Raw genomic sequence first — 25,778 nt, 5'->3', positions numbered from 1 at the left:
ATTCAAATAACTATAATCGTCCTTAAAATTGTCCTGGTGAGTTAACTGCTTAACCAGTGGGGATGCTGTGGGGGAGAGCAGTGGTCATATTTAACAATCCAGTACGTGGGTTTTGTACCAAGGATCTATCTGCCAAAAACTGAAGAGTGAAGGACTCTTAACAGACTTCCCACACACCACAAATCATTTTTTAAGGGATTTAAGCAGTCCTCTTGGGATAGATTGTCTCTCAGTTGCCTCCATGTCACCTCTGATAAATTTCTGCACTTTAATTACTCATATGCTGTAATTCAGCCTTAAATGTAGGTACTCAAGGAAATGCAGAAAAAAAAATTTCAGCATTGAATCCGTGGTTGAATAGAACCATGGCACTTTACAGCATTCACGTGTCAATTTTCTGCCATCGCCCTACTGGAAGCCCAGCTGAAGCGGTCTGTGGCAGATGGGAATTCATGAAGCAAGACGGTGGGGTGGTGCACAGAAGTCATGAGGACTGTGCAAGCCTGTGTTCAAAGACGGATGTGGTCTGCCCCTTCCTCCAGGGAATTAAAGGACACTGAAAATCTCATTTACCTGGGTATGAACTTCAGTTATGGCCAGAGGAGTGGGAAGAAATGGAAGAGTTCAGGCACCGTGCACCGTGAGGTTCTTCAAATTCTTACTGCCTGACAATGCATGACTAAGAAGCAGCAAAGCGTCCTTTGTTCAGAACTGCTTAAGTCTCAATAAAGGAGGATATACACAAAGTACATTTAAATTAAGTGCTGCTATCCTTATTGTCCACTGGGAATACATAAAGGCCATTAGTTTGGTCAAGCTCCTGCATGCTTGGCATAGATGTAGTGATCTGAAGCTTGGTGAGAGAATGAAATGATCCAGAAGAAGCCTAGGTTCCCTCCTCCTCTCCGGATGGGAGGGTGATCACAGCCTCTTTTCTCTGGCTCTGGAACGCCCTCAGGTATGGGCCCAGTCACCAGCGGCTTAAAATAAAGTTGCTCCGCCCGAGCTACAGGAATGGCTTTTACAGAAATGGCTCTTAGCTTTCTAAGTTACCCCGAAGTCCTTAATTAAAATGCCTTTTTTTCCCCCTCCCCCTATGCTAAAATGGACCAACATTTGCTTTCTAGTCTTACTGGATTAAAAAAAGAATAGTGCAAGGGGAAAAGAGACTATGTCAACTCTTGTTGGGCACTTAATGTCTGGAATTAGCTGCTTTTCAGAAGAAGCAACAAACTGCTTAGAGTTAAGTGAAAATGTTGGATAACTATTAACAAAACTAAATTAGTCACAGACACAGAAACCCTCACAGTCCTCCCTCCTCCCTCTGCCCGAGGACGTTTGGAGTTGGGGGCCTCACTGAGCAGCTCTGAGATTTAAGAATCTACATGGTTCTGATGGCTCATTTCTTATATTACAATGGTCTCAAAGTGTGGTCCTCGGACCAGGAGCATCAGTTTCTGCATCAGCTGGGATCCAGTGAGAAATGCAGATTATGGAGCCATACCAAAAACCTGTCCAATCACGAACTCTGTGGATGGAGCCCAGCAATATGTGTTTGTAACAAACCCTCTAGGCAATTCTTACATACTCTAAAATTTGAGAACTACTGTTCTATTAAAGTTGGATATTTTCAAACCAGTTTTCTAATATTTTTATATTTCAATGTTAAATTGACCATCAATGCGCAGGGAAACGTTTTCAAAGGTAATCGAGAAGAGAAATGAAGCTGGACTCCTCAGGATATACATACTAGACTTAAAGCAGTGAGTCTCAGCCCCAGCTGAGTACTGGAATGGCTGAAGAGGCTTGAAATATGCCAGGACCTTATTCCAAGCCAAATGAAACAGACTGGGGGGAGAGGAAGGCAGCAATAATAGACACTTTTAAATGCCCTAGTTATTCTAAGCACTGGAAAGATTGAGAATCACTGACAGAAAGTAACCACAGCAGTTGGACCCTCAATAGAAGCTGGGCAGCCTAAGAAGTAGGAAAGAGGGCCATGTGAATGTTTACAGCAAAAATATACACTTATTTTCACAGACAAGGTTTGTGCCATATTAATTGAACACGAGCTAATATGTGGGACTTGGGAAAAGAACAATGCATTTCATTGCCTCGCACTCCTCTTAAATCTTATGGATGGAGCAGTCCTTATTTCTAGAGGAGATAATTCACCAATAAACATAATTTTAGAGAGAAAACTGAATTTTGACCCTATAGGCTAATTCAAAACTAGTCTAAAAAATAATAAATGTTTGAGTATGGAGCCAGAGTCCTACATGTACTACATTGAGACATTTTCTCCACACTTCCCAGCTGGTTCTACCAATACCATTTCTCTTCCTGACCTTGAAAATCGGACTTGAAAATGGGTTAGAGGCATTGAATGGCTTAAAAACTGCCATAAAGAGGCATCAAAACCAAATAAGCTTTAACTACATATTATTTTATCATATGTGTGTATATGATATGTACACCTACACACCCCCACATAATTTTATAATGAAAATTGAGAACAAGACCATAAATTAATAATTTCAATTTACATTTATTTCATATCACTTTAAAACGATAAATCTCCTCTTACAATTAATTCATTAGATTTCCACAAAACCTTCTGAGATCATCAGGATAAGTATGATTATTGCTATTATTTTAGTTTAATTTATCAGAAGACAAACTCAGTTTAATGAAATTATCCAAGATCAAGAGCTATACTGACAATGTTAATAAATAGCAGCTTTAACTATGTTACTAATATATAATGTCTGATATTAATAACTTTGTACATGTCTGTATTAAAACCTTAAAATACAGTTATTACTATTTCCAGAAATGTGTAAGTGGCCAAAAGAATTAAAACAGATAAAAGAGGGAAACCCAATTTAATAAAAGATTCAATCAGAAAAAGTAGAAACAGAGTAGGTTAGCTTAAGATGCTTGGAGAGACTGGAACTTCTTTCTTTCCTAGAGTTGGTTGGACTTCTCTTTGAATTCCTAACAGGTCCATACAACATACAAATAAAAGACAGTATAAGACACAGCCCTGATTTTACACTCAGGCTGTATCACTTCTGCAGAACCTTTTTTAGCATAACTAACTGCTATTTTGCTTCAGAGTATTTGCAAATCATTAAATGAGTTTGCTCATGCTAAGAAATGTGTTTCTTGGTTTTTTAAATCTTATTCTTATGATGTTAAAGTATGAAATTGTATCCTGCTTTATCTTAAGATTTGATAAATTTAATAATGTGGACATCTATATTTCAACGGGCAAATAAAACACCAGGAGATATATGGAAAATATTTAAAAAATATTTATCCTAATTAGACTGTCTTTCATAACTTGTGTCTATTAAAACCAACTATAATTAATACTTAAGCATTTTACACCACCAACATAAAATGCAATAGAGGGGCTACTGCTTTTTGTTATAATGTACACAGTACATGCTTCACACAGGATAATCTTTCACTATTAGAAAAACTTAAGCTATGTACTATTCTTAATTAAGGTCCCATTTCAGTTAAAGTAAAGCAATTTGCAACTTAATTATAATAATACAAATTGCAATGTAACTAATGATATAGTGTGTATTTGTGTTGGTAATCAGAGTAGTCAGTAAATAAGGCTTTACAAAGCAGGAAATAAAAACAGGTGAGGGAGTTGTGCTCATTCATCACCTTGCTGACTAATGAGAGCTGGAACGGAGATCAGTCACTTCCAGCAGATTCCTTGATGTGCGCCACCAAAACGCATGCTGTAGACACTTTCACTAACCTAATAAAACCACCAGGCAAGTGTCGCCAAGTGTCAGTTTAGAAAAATCCACAAAGAGAAACAAGTGATAAAACAGAATATAGCTAAAACTAACTCATTTATCAAAAAGGCAGAATAATTATTAGGAATGCCCAGACTGTATGCCCTGTGATAGAAATGAATAATGGGAACATTAACTCTATTATTTTAAATTAAGAACACACTGGAGAACACCCCAAATCTAATAAGTTAACTCTACCTAGGCTTGAATTACATCCAGGAATATGGAAATGGTAAAATGCTTGATTTTACAAACCACAGAGGTGATTTTTCTTCTGTAGGGTGCAGGAAAAGAATGCAGAGGGCCTCCTGTTCACAGTAATAATAAGATCAGACATCAAATTTTGACATTTTCACATTAGAGAAATTGAGTTCCACCAAAATTCTAATCTATAAAAAGGCAATGCTTTCCTTTTAGCAGAGGTGTGATATAACTTATGCATCTTCATTCTACTATCGTATTCCTGAAGCCGGTATGTTAGTTGAATCAGGTCCAGGGTGTAACACTAGGTATCTGTTCAAATTACCACTTGCTATTAAATCACAATTCCGATTAACTTACAACTTACTATAGCAGCTCTCGAATTAAGATTACAGATGTAGCGAAAGAGATAATTATATATATTTTTTTCTGAATAGATTTTGGGACAGAATTCCTAATGTAGCATACGAGTAAATTATTTAGATTCTCTGCTATTCTCAGTTTGTACAAATGCTGAAATCCAATTTGGCTTATTGGTGTTTTGGCTCCAAATGCATCAACCTCCCCAATTCAAACTACTGCTTGCTTTAAATTCAACTTGGGGAGTACTTATTATCTCTCCTTGGCACAGAACATCTTACATTTGTCAATTACATGAGTGAGTGTGTAATATAGTAACATATAAAATATACATTCTGCTTTACCAACCAGGATGTGACTACCCTGAGGGAAAGACCATGTCTGTTATCTTTTTAAATAAAGTGGAGAGAAACAGAAAATCTTTCCCAGGACCTAGCACAGAAACTTCACAGCAGGGACTAAAATAAATGTTTATTTCTTACAAAGAAAAGGTAAAGAAACAGTTATCTTCAGGCAATAATCTGAATACTAGGCAGATGTGAATAGATAACACCCACAAAGTTCACATTTTTTGTTAACATATAGGTGTTGGCAAAGAGCAGCATCCATATTTTCAAAATTGAGAGGAAAGAGAACTATGTTATTACCGATAGCATATTCTATACTACTCCCATTGTAATTATTGCCAAAATTTTCAAAGCCAGTCAACAGTGAGTATGTAGCTCTTCTAAAAAGCATCCTCAAGCACTTTATTCTTATGGGCATCATTCCACAGACACTCCCTTATTCTGAGAAGATAATTAAGAAAATATGCTTTTGTCAGACATATTTTTTCTTCTCTCTTTGGAAAATTCTACTGGTGACAGTCTTCAAAAAATGAGAAAAGAAGCTCCATGCCCGCTGTCTCTTATCCTCTGGCCCATACTGTAAAAATACAGATATTCAGAGGAAACAGCGTGGATGTGCATGTTGACAGGAACAGCACATCCTGAAATGCAGTTATTGCAGATCAAATAGGAAACTCTGTCTTCTTTTCCTAAAGGATATTCTTTAAGGTGATAAATAAATCTCACAGCTGGAGGGAGAATGGATTCAAAGGGACATAAGAAATTTTAGTGAATTGATAGTACCATTAATTTTGCCATGGCTGCTTCTCTGAATTTGGGTAAGTCACTGTGATTTAGTAAATGGGCCTGAGAATGGATAAAATATATAATAAAAAATTCATACAGATAGCCAGGAAGAAATGAGAAGTATTCCCATCAGCTGTCAAAGGGTCACCTAATTTCCTCCAGTTTGACATGAAAACATTAGAGGATACAAAAATAAAATGGCACATTAGTTTTTACCATATACAACTGTCCTGCAATTCTTGGAATTAAAAAATTCTAATGTAAAATACTGTAAATCCAAATAAGTTTTATAAAAAAACATAATGCCCCACTTAATGAGTTTCCAAGAGGTATGGATATGAAAGGGTAACAGGACTCAGTATTTACGAGTTTTGAGAAGTGTTCCTTTATGTGCTGAAACATATCTCCCCCGTACACTAAGGGTAGATTTAACTAAGGAAAAATCCTCTCGGCTGTTAGAAGTAAACAGTAAGTAAAATTAAATAGGCTTTAGAATAATCTAATTTCTGACGCTTATTTTAAGAGAGGCTAGAACTAACTGGATGATATCAGCACCTTACAATAATTGGCTGAACTTTTGCAAGATGTAGGTGTATACCTGTCTCTGCTAGTTTTGGTAGGGCCTCATTTAATTTCATTAGCTTCCAGGAAGCAATAGGCCCTAGCTCCACAGAATCTTGGAGTAGAAGGTTGGAGTGATCGTTCACTCCAGTATTTTAAACTTGGGGTTCTCAGGTTCTAGGTGGGCTCCAACAGTTCTGTCAGCTTTGGGAAACTGTGTAAAAATATGCATACTCAGGAATGTGCATTTTATGAGGAGAGGGCCATGTTTCATCAGAATTTCAAAGTGGCCTATAAACCTGTAAAGGTTCACAAAATAACTACTGAATGAAGTAGCTTAACTGCACTTTACAAATAATCCTGAGGATGGAGATGATCTCTCTGAAGACACCCAGAGTAGCTGTAAAATACCTAGAACCAGGTCTCCTGTTAACCACCTAGCTCAGTGTATTATTATGCCCATATCATTCTTCTCAGAGGGTAAGGAGGAAGAAAAAGAGTGTTAAACGTGCACAGTGTTTTCATAAGCAGGTCTTATTTCAGGTAGCAGAGTTGCTTCTAGGTCAGAATACTATCTATAAATACGAAGTCCAAAGATATGGAAGGTTATTATAGGTGATATACCTGAGCCAAATAAAAAACTCGCGGATCTCAAACAAAGACCACACTGTCTCCAGGCCTAGCACAGACTAACTCTTGCTTTAAGTCCCTGCAGCGTATGTTACCACCTTCAGGGTAACAGAGAAAACCACAGGACCCCAATAGGGAAAAACGGATCCTGAGATATCACATCATATAATAGAGAACTACCTCAAGTTAACATGGCTTAGTTATGTGGTCTCTCCCTGTCTCATTGCTCAACGACACCCCTGCCCCAACCCCGACCCCCCCCACACACTTATTATACACAGTACACAGGTACGGGGTGATTTCAAGGTATAGAAATGTAACATACAAATGAAAACAAAGCATGACATTTAACTGATTTATTAACCAAATAAGTAATTTCATGATTATTTAAGATTAATTTTAGGAAAGAAAGTTACTAAAATAAATAATTAAGAATAAATGTGCAGGGCGCCTGGGTGGCTCAGTTGGTCAAAAGCGGCTGCCTTCGGCTCAGGTCATAATCCCAGGGTCCTGGGATCGAGCCCCACATCGGGCTCCCTGCTCAGTGGGGAGCCTGCTTCTCCCTCTCCCTGCCTCTCTGCCTACTTGTTCTCTCTCTGTATCTCTCTGCCAAATAACAAATCAAATCTTTAAAAAAAAAAAAGAATAAATGTGCATTAATCCTGCCAAACTACCCTGTACATCCTCTTGGTATTTCTAAACCAAGAAAGCTGTTAAATTTGTGTCTATGCAGGGAGCAACTCAGTGGCTCAAATGGTTGAGCATCTGCCTTCTGCTCAGGTAGTGGTCCCTGGGTCCTGGGATCGAGTCCCACATCAGGCTCCTGACTCAGCGGGGAGCCTGCTTCCCCCTCTCCCTCTGCCTCTCCCCCTGCTCATGTACTCTCTCTCTGTCTCTGTCTCAAATGAATAAATAAAATCTTTAAAAAAAATTTGTGTCTATGCATCAATGTGTGTATTTTACTGTATTTACATACAGTATGATGTTAGGCAAATTAATTTCTCTGCAACACAAGTTCCTTATTAGTTTCCATTAGTAAAATGGAGATAACAACAGTATCGACCTTATTGGGTTATTGTGGGATTGAATGTGGTGATACATGCACAGAGCCTAGAACAAAGCTTCATATTTTATCATGATAAATCATCATCATCATCATCATCATCATCACCACAAGGAGGTACATAAACAATTACTTACAGGGAAGAAGGAGTTAAAAAGGAGGCTTAAGATAAAACTGTTTATTGACAAAATGTTCAAGCTGTCATGAAAATTCAAACTACCCCCTGGGAAAATACCAGAAAGTCTGTTTAGCCTAGGTTTACTTGCAGCAAAATTCCCATGGACTTGGCTTAACAGGATTCTCCACCCCAATGGCATGAGAAGGTCAGGTTTATCTGGGTCAGCAGGGCAGTTCCCTTCCCTTCTTTACAACTGTGGGCAGGGCAGCCCAGGTGCTCCCTGTGTCTGTCACACCAGCTCCTTACATGGGAGACCTGGTCAAGGTTCTGGCTCTGCAGTATCTCTGCCAGCAGCTTAACCGAAGTAAGTGCTCTTAGGAATTGGATTCTTTGGAAGTGAAATGCTTTGATGACAATTTTAAAGATAATGGGATGCTCTTGGTATTTTCAGAGAAACACAATGCAACATCACCATGAAATAGTGAAAACCTCAAATCACGTTTGGCTTGGATGACTCTGTTGGGGTCATGCTATCCTATGACAGGAACCCATCTAAGGCTGAGGAACACTGGAAAACGTATAGCTTCCAACACAAGGACAGATGCCAAGACTGCCAATGGTATTGGTCACTGACATCGTGCAAGAAACTATCCATCCAGTTAGACCACAATATTGCATATTCCAACTTCAAAAATATGCTGTTAAAATGAAGAGTTTTACCTTTTTAAATTCAGCAATGCCCAAGGTATTCCAGAGGGAGTATGAAATGCAGGTAGCAATTTTACCCCAAGTTCCACTGCTTTCTTTCGAAATATCTGAAAAGTTAAACAGTTATGTAAGCTACTGTTGTAAGCAAAACAAACGGTATTATACTACCATCTCACATTTGGCACTTATCTACTTTAAAATTTTCTTCATATGAAAAAAATAAAAGTTTCTCAAATTAACAGAATTACCTAGCAAAGCAAGAATGGTCTAGGGGCCATCATGCTGTGGGGGAGTTCATTACCAATCTTGGTTGCACAACTAGAATCATGCTGGGAGATCTGAATAATGCTGATGTCTGGGTTGTACCCCTGAGACTCTAAATTCTATGGGTTGGGGCTTCCAGATTAGAATTTTTTAAAGCACCACAGGTGATGGCAGGTGATTCCAAAATGCAAGCCAGGGGGAGAATCACTGCTGTCCTGGGCTGAAAATTGGGAGAACTGGTCCTGTTCCAACTTCACTTATTTACTAGGGTACAGAGAAAGGAGAAGTTTTAAGAAGACATATTATTATAAGTAACCTCTATGTCCCCTCAACGCTTTGCGGTTTTAACTTCCTCTGATGTTAAGTGTAGGTGAAATGGAAGATACAAAGTGAAATTAGGTACAAATTACGCCGAGAATGTATAAGGAAGATAATATATGCACATAAATATCTAGAATGTAGATAAAATGAGAACTGGTGATAAAATCACCTGGGAGTTCTGATGAGCTCAGTAAGGCTGCACGGTGGAGAGTGCATTTGGATGAGGACTGTGTGCAGCATGTCAGGGGCTAGTGATACTAGAGATTGGAGCGGGAAGTGGGGGAGGCATCCCTGGAGGCATCAGTGTAAACACAGACACAGGCAAGAGGGGGCACGTAGAAGAAATGGAATAGGTCAGCTTGCCTGACCAAAAAAGGAAGGATTACTGGTAACAAGGTCGGACATACATAGCATGGGCCCAAATCATGGAAGGTCATAAATCTAAGGCTAAGAATTTTACTCCGTTCAAATGGGAAAGATTGAAGGTTTTTAAGCAGTCAGTTCACTTGAGCAGATTGTGCTTCAAGAAGAGTAATTAGGGGCGCCTGGGTGGCTCAGTTGGTTAAGCGACTGCCTTCGACTCAGGTCATGATCCTGGAGTCCCTGGATCGAGTCCCGCATCGGGCTCCCCGCTCAGCGGGGAATCTGCTTCTCCCTCTGACCCTCCCCCGTCTCATGTGCTCTCTCTCTCTCATTCTCTGTCTCAAATAAATAAATAAAATCTTTAAAAAAAAAAAGAAGAGTAATTAGATGACATCCATTCACAGTCCCATTGAAGGAAGACCTGCTACTGCTTTCCCTGTGGCAGTTGAGGCAGCAAGCAGGTGCCTTGCCCCTCCTCCTTCTTCTACTGTAGGACTGAGCATGGTGCGCTGGGAACTCAACTATTTCCACTTGCCTCTTCCTTAAATAATGGAGATGTGAGAAAGGCTGGGGAGACCCTGAAAAGCATGGAAAATGGAAACAAAGTCCTCTCCCAGCCAATGGGAAAGCATTCCTTAAACCCACTGTCAAAGAAGTCTTGTGTAGCTTCTCTAGAGGAAAGGGTTCTAGTCCGTAACTCCTGCTCTAAGTAAGCCCTGAGACTCCCCACAGACAAATCCAGGCACTTGGGCTTCCAGACTGAACACACTCCAGTAATGCCAATGTTGATGCTACTTCAGAAACCCTACTCTTTTACATTCTCTCATCTCTTAATGAAAATTAAGAAAGTAATGAGTTTTCATGTAAATTTTTGGTTGACAATTTAGATAAACTAACATTCCTGGTAAACAAATAAGGAACAGACATTTATAGTATAGAGAAAGCACTAGAAAACAGAGGTACCATTTTTTCCCATTCTCTTTAAACTGGACAATTTTCCCATTTCAACAACAGTATATGGAAGGAGAGGAGAAAGAAAAAAATAGATCAAAAGATATATTCTTCCCTTTCTCTGCCTTACCCTAGAGAATTCCAAGTTCTCTTCTACTGAAAGTGACTATCCAATCACAGCCCAGCCATCTGTTGACTTCCTAGTTTCCACTTTTTAAACTGTTAATTAATTAACTCCTTTTCAAGAAACTTACATAAGATGGAAGTCAAACGATGCAATTAAAATACCATCGTGGATATTATAACCATATGGCGTGGGAGGTTAAAGATGCAGGCTTTGAAAAACACAATGCCTATGTTTGAATCTCAGTTCCAACTTTTTCAGATTGGGTAATCTTGGACAAATTCTTACTCTCTGTGCTAAGCTCCCTCATCTATAAAGTGGGGATAACCACAGCATTTGCTATTTTAAAGGTTGTGGAGGGGAATCCGTTTTTATATTGAAAGACCTTAGGACATGTAGTCATCACATTAAAAGGCTAGTTGTATCATGGGGATAATGATAGCAGTATTTCCCTAAGAACTTTTCCTATTTACTGCCTGAAATTCTTGTCTTGGCTTTTATCCCACTGCTGTTTTGGTACCTTCTACTCAGGTTGTGGGGTGTGTGTGTGTGTGTGTGTGTGTGTGTGTGTGTGTGTGTGTGTGTGTGTGTGTGTGTGTGTGTGTGTACGTGTACTGTGACCCCATTACACATATTCTTATCACAAGCATTCATTCTCGAGAGCTAAGTCCTCAGTTCTCATCACCTGTTTGCGTTTCTTAATTTGACTTTCCATGTTAGCTCTAGTCTGTACTTCTACTTGTGTGCTCACATCACAATTTGGGTGTCCTGTTGTCGTCTGAAACTTAACATGTCCAAGATGAAATAATCACTTAATATTCCAGGCAAACTTGCCCAGTTCCATCACTGACACTGTTTGGCCAGTCCCTGGGGCTCGAGAGAGAGCAGGCATTTTGACTACTGATTTATCACTCTTTAGTCATCAATATTGTGTCAATATTCATTTCCCCAAAAAGTTTCATATACAGCTCATTCCATGATATGAGCATAGTCCATGATATGAATATAGTCCTCATTTTCATCACCAGGTATGATGAAATGTCATGATTAAAAAAAAAAAGAGGGTCCTCCTCCTACCTAGTCTCCCATTCTCCAGGATTTTCCCTCCTGTCTCTATTCATCTGTATCTATGTTACTAAATTGTTCTTTTTACCATACAATTTTCTTGTTCAAGAAACATAATGATTCCCTCTTGTCTAAAATATCAGGTTAAAAACTGATATACTGACTTTCAATGACTTCTATGAATCAGACCAATCTATTATCTTCCATTCTCTCAAAGACCACTCTGGCTCCAGCCTGAGCCATCATGGTTTCAAGCACTCATTCAAGTTTGGTCCACTTTAGTTATCTTTTTTTAAAAAAATTATTTTCTGCCCAGCTTTCTTGAGATATAATTGACATGTAACATTATGTACAACATGATGATTTGATTCATGTATCGACTGTGAAATGATTTTACCACAATAAGCTTAGTTCACATCTCGTTTTGCATAATTACTTTTTTTTTTGGTGGTGGTGCCTCCTTAGTATACTTATTTATATAGTTCTCTCACCCTGAAGCACACTTTACTGCCCCTGCTGGCCGATCCACATTCACCCACTCCTCAAGGCTGAAGCCAAGTCCCAACTCCAGGCCTGGAGGAACTCCTGCACTGACAACTGGCATCACACAATGCAGCATTTGATTACAGAAAGCAAGATACAGGTCTCTGTATTACATCCAAGTAATTTTTTCTTTCTAAAAGTAGAGAAAAAGACTTCCATCTCTCCTTCATTGCTTATTATACACATCCAACCCAGATTAGGCCATTTTTTTTTCCAGATCAGGCCACTTTGTATTTAAATTTATTGATATCACCACAGCATTCCTATGAGTAGTGTATGGGAGATGGGAGAATATTCATATTCTCAGTTAACAGATAGGCAACAGCTTGAGGTTTCCTAGTCTGCCTTTGCTGGTTCCCTAGCTCTCTGTATGCCTAGTTCATTCTTAGCTTCAGGAATCTGCTTCCATGTCCCTTTTTATGAGAGGTCTTTCTTAACAACCCCATGTAAAGTTAGCCATTTTCATTTACTGTTCATCATGTCATCTTGTTTATTTCTGTTCCACTATTTATCACATCCCTAATTAACTTATTGTTTATTGTTTGACAATCCCACTAGATGTAAGCTTCACGAGGGCATGGACTATCTTCTTTCTTGTTGTATACATCTATCTAGTATCCAAGGAGAGTAGCTGGTACTCATTAAATGTTCATTTCATAAATGAATGAATCAGTTGAATATTAATAAATATACTTGGGGCACTGTAATGAGAAACCATTGAATATTCTAGTGCTTGTAAAGTACTCCATCCTATTCTATTAGTTTCTATTGTTGGCAAATAATTAATTATGTCAAATATTATGGAGTCTCAACCTTGGGCACAATTACAAAACAGTTGTGGGTGAAACCATTAACATGTTGATGCTTAAATGAAATCATATGTGAGCCTGAGTCAATCCTCATTCTTAATGTTTGATTTGTTATCTCCTCCTGAGATATGAAGAGAGGTTACTTGGAGGAGGAATCCAGATTCTCAAAGAGAACATCTTTCTACCTAAAATGGTGAGTATGTAATAAAATTGCAAACTAGCTTGTAAAGTTAATACTGTTTAAAGAATGAAGGAGAAATGTCGTCAATCATTCTAAAGAACAGTTAAGTTTTAACACCCTGGACATTGTGCTGAAAAGCAAATGATCATAAAAAGCATACTTAAATGGTATTTCAGTGTTCCTTCAAATGGGACAGGCAAGCTGTAGGTAGTACTGGACCCAGCCAGCACTTGGACAGCCAGCGTTGGCTCTGCTATGGTTTCAGTGCGGGATCTGGGTGCATCACTTAGCTTTTCTGGTTCTCGTAATTTCTATTTTCGATTTATAGAAAAACTAGCACTCAGAAGTCACAGAGCTAGTACTAAAATGAGACTGACAAAAAACCAAAACTATTATCATTTTTATAAAGATAGGAAGTGTTAATTTGCCACCAAATTCTTAGTCTTGGTTTCTAGGGTTTACTGGTACTTATATTTGGTGGGGAGGATTTTACAAAGAGAGCAAGAAGAAAAATGACAGTTAATAAAATGCAATCCATGCTGATAATAGAAGATATTTTCTTTTTAAAAAAATGACCATTAAAATTAAATTTTTTTGTGTGTGTGTGCAACTTGCACCAATCAATTTGAGATGGGCAGACATCTTAGGACCCAAAAGGAATCTTCAAAAAGATCCTGCATCAGAGATTCTGATTATATCCATAGCAAAAAAATAAAAACGAATATAATTTGCTGAAAGAAGGGTGGTAAAATATGATGGCATAGCCTCTAAAATAATCTTTCAAGCATGAAGCTAACAAACAGGTTTACATAAAAAAACTTTTATGATCTCAAGTTAAGGATTTCAAAATAACTGCACCAAAACTGTATCTTTTCATTACATTTAAGGAACATCATCACAGTCTTATTGCTGTTTTTGATCAATGTTTAAAAAACTTCAGATTTTAGAATCTATCAAATAAAAACATTTCTCTTTTTACTTTACCCTCACAGATAGGATCAGACAAGGCTGTAAACAAGATGTATGGCTTTTTTTTTTTTTTTTTTGCCTTTCTAGTTTGCAGATCCCCAAAGAACTGTACAGGAATATTTACATGTCAGAGCAAAGAGTAAGGAAAGAAGAAAGGAGTAAGAACAGACAGCTCTGGCTCTGGAAAGAGCCCATTTCAGTTCAGACATGCTTCAGTTGAAGCGCATAATCAATATCAAAGCCTTTCTTCAAATGCTTATGCTGACAACTTCACTGTTAAAAGATCAAACACTAATTCCCCATTAGTAGAAGGAGCATTTACCTATTACTCATTTTCGCTACATAAAGCTTTCAGCACAAGATGCCATAGATATGATAAATATCTTTGGCTGAAAATAACTGAAATAACCTATATATTGTTAGCTGAGTTAATTAACACACATTATATGGGCCAGATTTAATCATTCAACCAATAAGTACTTATTGAGCTACTCTGGCTTTTAAATATAGAGTACAACTGCTAAAGGTTTAAATATTCGAATAAGGATGCATAAAAATTTAGAGCCAGAGGGGAAATCAGGGGTCATCTAGTTCCATAATCTTGGTATACAGATGAAACTGAGGTTCACAGAGGCCCTGTTCGCCTAATTAAATGCTCTGATGTGGGATAGTTCCATACTAGCTGTAGCCAAGGGAATGCCAGCTTCATGCCACCCCAGACGCAAGTAATTCTTCTGATCCAGAGACACTCTCCCCTGTGAGTTTCTTGTAGGTATGTGTGCGCACATCTTTCACAGCCTTTTTCTAATCTTTGCATTCTCTCTGTAATCATTAAAACCCAAACAGGTTTTTCTAAATAATATGAATTATTTGTTGTATTTGTCAAATTACATTACGAACTTAATTTTTTGAATTTATAAATTAGACGAATACTTTTGTCAATTGTTTTGTTTTTCTTCTCTGCGATTCAGTATAATTCAATTTTTAGTCTCTAGGCAATTAGATGAAGAGAGTGTTCTTCATTTTCCTGAAAAATTAAAGCATTAAGATCTCCCCAACTGGATTATTCAAAATACAAAGGGTATGCATGCTCATCTGCCAGGAACCATGAGTCACAATGAAGAAGAATCAATGTAACCGTACCTTAGACTGGATTTTCTAATGTATGAAAGCACACAGTTTAAGTGAAATGAAAAAAAATTCCGGTAAATATAATTTTAAAATCTGGATATAGAATGACCTAGTGAATAGGCATTTTTGACCTAGCTAGCTTTTTAAAAATATTTATTCTAATGAAAAAATTAACAGTGAATTTTTTTAAAGTTTTTTTTTAAAGTGTCCCCTAGTCAAAATGAATAAATGTTGATAAATGAATTAATAACATTGCATCTTGGTACTGATTTTTTCCTGAGGGCTCCAATTTCATTCCCAAGCTCCTGAATAGGGAAGATATTATAAAGTTAAGAGAGCAAGATGAAAAATGGGGAGAAATCCTACGGAGAATTTTAGGCTGTTGTTTAAGGTAGACATTACCAGTATCCATGTGGGCAGAAACCACTGCCGCCTCCTGCTGGAATTGGCCCTACGCTTACCCAGAGCATAAGCCAGAGTCAAAGTGGCCTGGTAACAGGCAGGCTGAACAGGCAATCAGGAGACCTGGGTTTTAGTTCAGGGTCCGCTACTTTTCGGTTCTGTCAGAATGAAGATGGGTCATTTCACTTCTCTAATTTTCTGTTATGTACAATGCGGGCAGTAGACAAGACACTTTCTGAGGTACTTTTCTGCTCCATAGGATCTGGTTTTAAGACTTAAGGAGCACTTACTACATATTTCCCAATGTGATAAAAGCTGTAAGAGAGACACACAAGAAGAAAAAAAAAGATCCTTGATCTCAAGGAGTTTACAACCAGGAAGGCAAGCCGGGCATATAAAACTATATAAACATAAAATATAGACCATAAAACAGTAATATGAACTAACATATAAGTAGAGGCTAAATTGAGTGATACAGGCTCTAACTATGGGAGGAGGACAAAGCGAGAGATTGTCCCAGGGACAAGGTAAGATTGGAGAGGTGGCAGGTGGGTGTTTATTTGGGGGTAGGTATGTACTTGTTTGTGCACACCCTGCATTAATGTGGTGAAGGACAGGAGGTAAAGTAGAAGGGGAGAGGAAGGAGGCTGACAGAGAGCAGGGTAGAGAGGTAGATTAATAGGGCCTCAAAAATGGTAAGAAAGAACAGATGAAATAAGACAAGCTCATTAATCTTAAATATCAGGGACAGAAGTTGAAGCGTTGGGTAAAAGAGCACATCATTGGGTCAAGGAAGTCCCAACACTTACCACCTTAGTGCCTCCTATTTACAACAAGTGTAAGAATTTCTGAATCAGGGCCCTGCAGAATGGGGCAGGGAGAAAGACAGTAGTTCTCACTGGTTATAGAAATTTTCTGAGTTGTAAGGGGCAAAGATACATAAATGACACCACCAAGAAACATTATACTGGCTGTGTGATAGAGGAAAGATCCTGAGAAATAATTAGGGTCCTTTAAAAAACTGTTTCTCAAGAAGAAATATATTTTTTGTACAGATAAATGGTGCAGTATGGGGGCTGGAGAAAGTAAATAGTATGATGACAGAAAGTTATAGGTCCCTCTTCTAACATACATTCAACATGCAAGTTCTAACAGCTCTTGCACTTAGTATTATCCTTAGGTGTACCATACATCATCTTATCTTAGATATCTAACTTCTAAAACATCGATGAACAATAAATAACAGCATAATAGTCCACGCCATTATACAGTGCTCAGAGATGAGCTGTTGAGCTGCTCATTCTACCTCAGTTTAGGTTTAAAAAATGGGCAATTCACCTACATGAAGTTTTGAAAAATATGCAGTGTATTGCTAATAATACTTAATATTAGTTAAGTGTGCCACGTAGTGTGTGAACACACATTTCACATCAAAAAGAAAATACCTTTTTAAAGAAAACATAGTGCTTGCTAAAGAGACAGGAAATTATAAAAACATCTACCCTATCTGGCTATGAATTCTAATAGAATCTGTGGAACCCATAAAGGTTGCTGGTATGTGCTATCATAGTGTTAAAACAGGGACTGTTCTGTTTACCATTACATTTGCAGGTAAATATCACAAATCATTTAAAATATACAAAATCCCAGCTTGGTAACCTTTGCCCAGTAGAAAGATAAGAAGAAGAAAATGACAGCCTCATCTATCCAAGTATGTAGTGATTCCTTGGCATTTTTGAGTTATAAGACATCCTATGGTAGGGATTTTTCCAGATACCGAATCTCACCTCTAAAACACATCAAAATATTTATAGTTTAATCTTTTTATTTGTATTGTCTTTAAAAACACGTTGATCTGTTCTTTTGATTTAGTGAAATGGAGAGAGAGAGAGAGAGAGAGAGAGAGAGAGAGAGAGAGAGAGAGAGAGATCCTGTCTTGCTGACTCAGCATCTGCATCACATGCAGACACTGGGTTGGGACTAAGATCCAGTTCTGTGCCATCTGCTGACAGAGCTGTAAGATCTTGAGCACTCAACTCACTCTGTGCCTCAGTTTCTAAATATGTGAACAGGGAATCATTTTCCCAAATCACAAGATGATTAAAGTGATTAAATGCACACGTGCTTTTTAAAGAGCAATAATAGTTACCATCATGATTGTTCTTTGCTCTAAGATAGTGGCTCCCTCAGGAATAACTGAAGGATATTAGACTTTTTTGTTCATACACTAAATGGTCCAAAAACTGCTGAGCTTTTATGTCTGCTTTCTGTAGTCATATGTTTCCTTCTGTTTTTAGCTATCAGTTCATTACAGTAAAGACCTCTCAATGTTGTAAGTGTATTTGCTCTCCTTCTAAACTGGTGACTAATTTTGTAAACAGTTGTCTGTACCAGAGCCTGAGGATAAGTCAAATGTTTCTTCCATGTTTCTCTTACGGTGAAGGGCATGAGCTTCTGGAAATGTGCTCTTTTTGTCTCAGGTGACTGAATTTGAACTATTAACTCTATAGGTGTGAAAAAGACGTGAAGTAGTACATTACTCAGCAGTCATAGTTTGCAAATTTGCAAAGTGAACAAAACATCTATGTCTACATAGGTTTTGTTTGCTTTTTAAAAAAAAATATAAAATGTAAGCTACTCTGTTTTCCTTCTAGGCAAACGTAAACCCATCTAGTTCTACATCTAATCCCATTAATCTAGTGGTTTTGATTTGATAACCCTCCTTTATCATATGAAGGATACCTCTAGATTGCCTTTGGGCACAGAGTTCATAATTAACAATGTCAGCTGATGGATGAACATTTTCAGTTATCAAATGCTGATGTTGCTGAACAAAAAATATGGCAGCCGTGCTATTTTTGTTTTACGTTTGTGCCCCCCTAGCAAGTTGATTTAATTTCTTAGCCTCAGCAGCCTCATCTGTAAAATGGATAACCATACCTTTGCACCTGAGAACTCAGAAGTTCCTTCTTGTTCCCCATTCCTTTTACCTAACACCAAAGTTAAATTTTTAATTTTTCTTATTTATGATACAATGGATATATTCTCATTATTGAAAAATCACAGACAAAAGAATCCCATTAATCCTAGCCACTAGATACAATGACTGTTAACATCTTAAGTATCTATCCTTCTAAATGGTTTTATTTTTGAAAAATGGCATTATTCCATATATAATATTTTATAATGTGTTAAATCCATCCACAGCAACTCATTCTACATCAAACACAACATTCTATATCAGAGGCCAGCAAATATTTTCTGCAAAGGGTCAGATAGTAAGTGCCAGCTACATACTCTCTCTCTCAGGGGTTTTGATTTTTTTCTTTTCTAATCCTTTAAAACGTAAAAACCATTCTTAGCTCGGGTAGTAAAAAATAGGTCTCAGGATCAGTTTGGCCAGAGTGCTGTCTTTTGCTGATCCCTGTTTGATATAAATATATACATTTCTATAACATCTTCTTAAAAAAAGCTACATAGTATCCCAGTGTGTAGCTATGCCAGAACTTAGCCAGACTCCTATTCTTTGACATTTAGTTTCCATTGTCTTGATATTATAAACAGCAGTGGAATGAACATCCCTGTACATACTTATTTGTATACATGACTTACTTCCTCAGGGTAAACATTTGATTGTATACATGACTTACTTCCTCAGGGTAAAGGTTTGAAAGCAGAATTTCTGCTCAGAGGCCTTTCACTCATTCATTCACTCACTAAGGAGAGATGTGGAATCAGAGCAGTCATAGACAAAATGTAAATGAATGGGTGTGTCTGAGTTTGCCACCCCTGTGATACATTAACTTTACTGAGAGCACCTTAAATGTTTTTTTATTATTATTTTCATTATGTTATGTTAATCACCATACATTGCATCATTAGTTTTTGATGTAGTGTTCCATGATTCATTGTTTGCGTGTAACACCCTGTGCTCCATGCAGTATGTGCCCTCCTTAATACCCATCACTGGGCTAATCCATCCCATCCCCCCACCCCCCTCCCCTCTAGAACCCTCAGCTTGTTTCTCAGAGTCCATAGTCTCTCATGGTTCATCTCCCACTCCGATTTCCTCCCTTCATTTCATTTACAGTAAGAGGTTTTAAAATATTTTCATTTATCCTATTACATGCCAATGCTACATGTTTTAATAGACCCGCGATATTCTTACACGACCATAAATAATTCAATGCCTGTATTAATGACAATCATCATCAGAATATCAAAATGTTACATAATTCAATACTTTTCTATTAGAAGAGCTTAAAAAATCTCAAACTGAAATAATCTGGGAGTCATTTCCTTTTTAAAATACAAACATAATAACTAACAGGAAACATAATTTATCTTGTCCACTGTGGCCACTCTTGCACTATCGAATGCTATTTAAAGCTATTACACACACACACACACACACACGCACACACACCTCAACATAGCTGAAACTTTCCAAATTATAAACTTTCAGAAAGCAACCTCTTCTATAATTGTGACCTTTAAAAAATGTCAATTCATTTATTCAACAAATATTTATTGAGTGCCTATGTAGTACATGCCAAGTTGCACAAGGCACTTGGAATATATAAGTAAATGAGACAGCTGTGGTCAGTGATTCATAATAACACTTGTTTTTGAAGTGTAACTCTGGAAAAATGTCCACAGAGTACAGTAGGATTTGATGATACACAGGAAAGGATCAAGTAATAACTTCCATTTCTTCTCCAAAAAGAAAAAGAAGAAGAAAATAATATTGTTGTGAGTACTGCACAAGATAGTAGACAAAACCTTGCCATCAGCCTGACCATTAAAATCAGTGAAAGTATCAGAGATATGTAGATAGACAACTATATAAAACTATAGAGAAAATCATCATTGAGGTGTTTTTAAAGATCTTACATTCAGCTTGAGCCAAAGCAGACTTCCCCCAGTATGATCTATCTATGTATAGTATATATACATCTTTTCTTTTGTGATTGGACAACATCTTGAAGGTTATCATTCAGATGGGAATCACCCTTTGTAGCAAAGGAACTGATTAGACCTGTTCAGAAGAACTACGTCTAACACAAAGACCAAGTTAGTAGCACCTTGTGTTTAAAAAATAGAACTCACAAGGAAAAACAAGTACTATGTGATATCATTATATGTGGAATCTATAAAGGCTGAACTCAGAGAAACAGCAGAGTGGTGGCTGGCCTGAGGGCTAAGGGAGAAAAAAGGGTGCGGAAAATGGGGAGATGGTGGTCAAATGGTACATACATGCTTCCAGTTATTAAGATGAATAAGTTCTGGCTACCTAACGCACAGCATGGTGACTGTAGTTAACAACGGTATATTATACACTTGAAAGCTGCTAAAAGAGTAGATCTCAAATGTTCCCCCCACAAAAAAGAAATGGTAACTATGTGAGGTGATAGAGGTGCCAACCAATGCTACTGTGGTACTCATTTCCTCAATACATAAGTGCACCATCATGTCATAAATCTTAAACAATGCTGTAAATCAATTACATCGCAATAAAGCTGGATGGGAGGAGGCAGAAAGCATGACTCAAAGTTCTGAGGTAAAGCATGGTGGAGAAAACATGGCGTTCAAGGATAAAAGAGGAGTAAAACAGAAGTGACAGAAGACGCCCTGTAGTCCTAAGTCCAGTCTAAGGGCCAGGCAGTAGACCTACAGAATCAAGGTGAAAAAGAAATGGAGTCAAGCTCCTCTAATATAAAACGAGGAGTGATGCACTAGATAAAAACTTGAGATGAATGCTGAAAATTTCATCTGTTAACAAAATAGAGTGAGAGTGGAGTGCTGGAACTTTGACCCTAATTTTAGTCACTACAAGGCAGTACTGTTGAAGATAAATGACTGAGACCCATGGGAAATGGCAACTATCTTTTTTTTAGGGGTTGTAATAAAAGAACAAAAACAAAAATTCTGGCAAATTCTGACATGGATCTTGGACTTTGAAGGAAATAAGATTTCAAAAGACTTTAAAAATCTTAAATTAAATATTAGAGTAATGACAGAAATTTGTGTCACCTATTCTTCTGGGATTATGAGGGCTCTTCTATTTGCTTTATTTAACTAGAGTTTTCCCTCATATAAATGAAACCCCAACTAACTTCTGCTCCATTTGATACAATGTTTGTTAGATTTTAGGAAAGGAGCTTCATCAGAATTCCCCAAAGAGGAAATGTTTCCCTCAATATATTTGATATAGTAAATTAGGACAGGGTTTCCTAAACAATGGTGACAGCCAAATCTGGATGTGTATTCTCTTCTTCTTTTTTTTTTTTTTTTTTTTTTTTAAGGAATCCTGTTGATTGCAAGAGGTTTCATGGTTCGAGGTCAGTGGTTCTCAAAGTGTGGATGGAGTTCAGGCTAACAGCATCAGCATCACCTGGGGACTTGCAGGAAGTGCAAATGATCAGACTCCCATCTAGAACTACAGACAGAAACCCTGGGAGTTTAATAAATCTGTATTTAATAAGCCTTCCTCTGGCTCTGGATAAACAGTCATTTGAGAAGCACAGAATCTAAGTGGACCCAGGTAATTCAATAAGAATGAGAAATAAATTGATTGGAAACAATACTTTCATCCAAATATTTATGTAACACCACAGGTATTACACGGTTTCTGCAGTGAACCAAGTGAAAATCTTTAATAATCTTTAAGTTTAACAAATTGCACAAGAGGTATTAAGCCACATGACCCTGAATTCACAGTTTAACAGCCAGTCCTCCGTTTGCTGTTCGCCTGATATTTAAGAGCAAACGGGACAGTCAATTCCTAAATGAATGGCAGTCATCACTGCATAATTTCAGTCTTACGTGCTTGCCGCTGTGGTTTAGGAGTTTATTTTACTGTTAGTCATGTCTCTAAGTCACGTAATAGCATTAGAATGGAAAGATATGGTCAAATTTATGAGGCTGAGAACAAACCTCCTGTGAGTACTTTATACCACATTGAGAATCTAATTACTGGTTCACAACACAGCATTTATTAGTTTTTTCTCCCTTCATACAGACTCTGTTGCAAATCAGCCCACAATAGTACTCAGTTTTGAAGGGACATTTATATGTAAAGTCTATTTGTGGTAGTTCACAGGTAAAATAACCCTGTTTTAGCATAGGACTAATCATACATGGTTAAAAACATAAAAGAACCACAGTTATCTTCCACAGTGAGAGCTAGGCCAATGTTACAGATCAGGAATAATGTAATTGAGAAACATTTGTAAAATGAGGCATGTCTTATATTAATGGTAGGAAGAAGATTTATGTACAACTTTCTTAAGATATATTTTGGGCTTCTTTTCATTAAAGTTCTTAACAAGGAAATCAGCAGGAAAGAAGGGGAAACCAGTGGATATTTGTAAATATTTCTTGATGTCTAGGTCCCTCAGCAAACTTGGAAAATTTAAACACGTAAATCTTTAAAAAAGTTTCCTGAGGCCTTTCTACAGGATAAACTTCATGTAGCAATGACTGATTAGAATACAAAACTGGTGGTGGTAGGGTGGTGGTAAGATCAACATATTGGTTTTGTGCTGGTTGAATAAATTTTTACACTTAAAAAATCATAATACAGACTTTCCACTAGGGAATGCAAATGTATTTAAATAAAGTAATCACACAACTAATTTTCAATCACAGACCACATGCATTTCAATAAAGTGGACTGCAAATCAAGTATCTTGAGGCAGCTCCTTTTCTCCCTGTGAGTTTCCTTCTTTCTTTCCCTTTCCTCCTTTGCTTCCTTGCCTTCCTCCCTTCTTTCCTAAACATCTTCCTCTTTTATAGGTCTTGCAATAAAACACATTTATACTGTGAACTGATAACATTTCAAGATATAAAGAATATAAAGAGATTTCACTCCAAGTTATCTCTAACATACTAACTATATTAGAAGTGAATATCTATACATAAACCATAAAATCTGAACAACATCCTCTGTTTATATTACTGTCCATACTAGGATGATGACCTCTGTGAAAACATAATCATTTAGTGAGAACACCCAAGTTCAGGGATGCCAAGAATGAGGATGTTTAAGTAGGCTTTCAGCCATATAACTTCCCAAAGACAGAACTGCATAAATGATTTTGGCCAAGTAGTAATAGCTGATGTTTATATAGCATTCAATATATTCCAGTGACTCTTCTGCATGTCTACATCTAAGTCACTTAATCCTTTAAACAAGCTTCTGAGGTGGGAAAGGTTATCATCCCTCATTATGTTCACACAAAGCCAGAAAAAGGTAGAGCTGTGAGTTGAATGACCAAGTCTGGCCCTAGAGTCCATGGTCTTGATCATCATTGCTCCATGCTTCTGAAATCAAGTTTCAGAACAACTCTGAACAAAAGTAACATGTGTTACAAGAATGAATTAATGAAAGGATTGCTTAGTGTTCTCTATACAATATATGTTAATCACAGTACATACTATTAAGTATACAGTTGCTAATGACTTGAAAATTTACTATCACACCTAAAAATGGTAAATAAAAAATTGTTTTGGGTTATTTGGGTGATCCGTTTTATAAAGTAAAAAGATGAACGCTGTTATCAAAATACCTCTTCAGCACTTTAAGACACGTAGAATATTTATATATACTTTATATTTCAATTCTGCTTGTTTTATGTCTGAAGTATAATCTACAATTTATAGCTGTCAAGCTAACTCAAAAAAATTAAACATTCTTTTAGAGAGAGAAAGAGACCCAAAATAGATTCCAAGATCCAAAACTGACTCTCCTTCTGGGCAATTTTTTGGTTATTAATTTATTTAAAAACTTAAATTCTAAAAACACACAGAGATACAGACACCCTCCTCACACACACATACAAAATGTATATAGCCTAGTGTAATATCATAAGACACACATCCTAGTAATTACCATCCAGGTCAAGACACAGGATTTTGCCAGCCCCACAAGAGGCTCTCTGTATGTTCCATCTCAGCCACAGCTCCTTCCTTCTCTCCAAAAGTAACCACATCCTGGTACTTGTTCTATTTCTTTATCAACCAAGTGTTCATCCTTAGACTTAAAAAAAAAAAAAGCTACAGTTTTAAGCCCCTTTATTTTTATTTATTTTTAAAGATTTATCTTTTTAGAGAGAGAGTGCACACGTGCATGAGTCAGAATGAGCATGGTGGGGGTGGCGCAGAGGGAGAGGGAGAGAGAGAGAATCCCCAAGCAGACCCCCAGCTGAGTGTGGAGCCTGACACGGGGCTCGATCCCAGGACCCCAGAATCATGACCTGAGCCGAAGTCCAGAGCCAGCTGCCCAACCGACTGAGCCACCCGGGTGTCCCTTAAACCTCTTTTAAACCACAGACTCTCCCTTTTCCCTTTTCTTTTCCTTCTAATTTATCTGGACAAATTTCAGTTATTTGAACAGTAGGAACCACATTGTCACATGCATGTGTAGTACAGTTCAACATATTCTTTTCTCTGTATTTTTGACAAACTGGAAGCTGGATCCAGAGACTTGATCCCTTTGGCCAGACTCAAGGTGATATATTCTTTTATCAGGAGGCACATATGTGGTTTGCTCTCCTTTTGAGAAATTAGCAGCTGTTGAAGATCATGGCCTAGATCCATTAATTCCTCAGGGGTTGTAAAAATGGGTGATTTTCTACTTTGATCATTTTAATTTTATTAACAAATAATTTTATTAAGAGACGATCTGCTTATCTACTACTTGGTGACCAGTGATACAGTTCATACAGAAAGGGCAAGATAAATACTTTCTTTTCCTTTATCAATTTTAAAGGTCCTAAGTTGCCTCTGTCATTGTTTTGAAGGTGATGATCAACTGTTTTTGCTTTTTTTTTTTAAGATTTTTTTATTTATTCATTTGAGAGAGAAAGCAAGCAAGAGCATGAGCAGGGGGGAGGGGCAGAGAGAGAAGCGGGAGCCCGATGTGGGACTCAATCCTAGGACCCTGGGATCATGACCTGAGCCATTGGCAGATGCTTAACCAACTGAGACATCCAGGCGCCCCTGTTTTTGCTTTTAAATATCAGTATGAACTTATTCATTTATTTATTTTATTTTTTTA

General features: G+C 37.5%; 1 protein-coding gene across 1 annotated transcript in view; it reads right to left on the bottom strand.

Moving 5' to 3' along the window:
* Positions 1-25,778, bottom strand: part of MAN1A1 (mannosidase alpha class 1A member 1) — a 162,819-nt gene that overhangs the window by 58,837 nt on the left and 78,204 nt on the right. Inside the window, exon 6 of the mRNA XM_028117056.2 lies at positions 8,608-8,702. Within this exon, the coding sequence (XP_027972857.1) occupies positions 8,608-8,702 (95 nt within the window). The remainder of the gene's footprint in view (positions 1-8,607; positions 8,703-25,778) is intronic.

Source organism: Eumetopias jubatus, unplaced genomic scaffold (assembly GCF_037043125.1).
Source record: "Eumetopias jubatus isolate StellerSeaLion01/CBP00866 unplaced genomic scaffold, mEumJub1_p1.0 scaffold_6, whole genome shotgun sequence".
NCBI classification, from domain to species: Eukaryota; Metazoa; Chordata; class Mammalia; order Carnivora; family Otariidae; genus Eumetopias; species Eumetopias jubatus.
The sequence above is the reverse complement of the archived record's forward strand: the minus strand, read 5'-3'. Positions and strand labels throughout refer to the sequence as shown.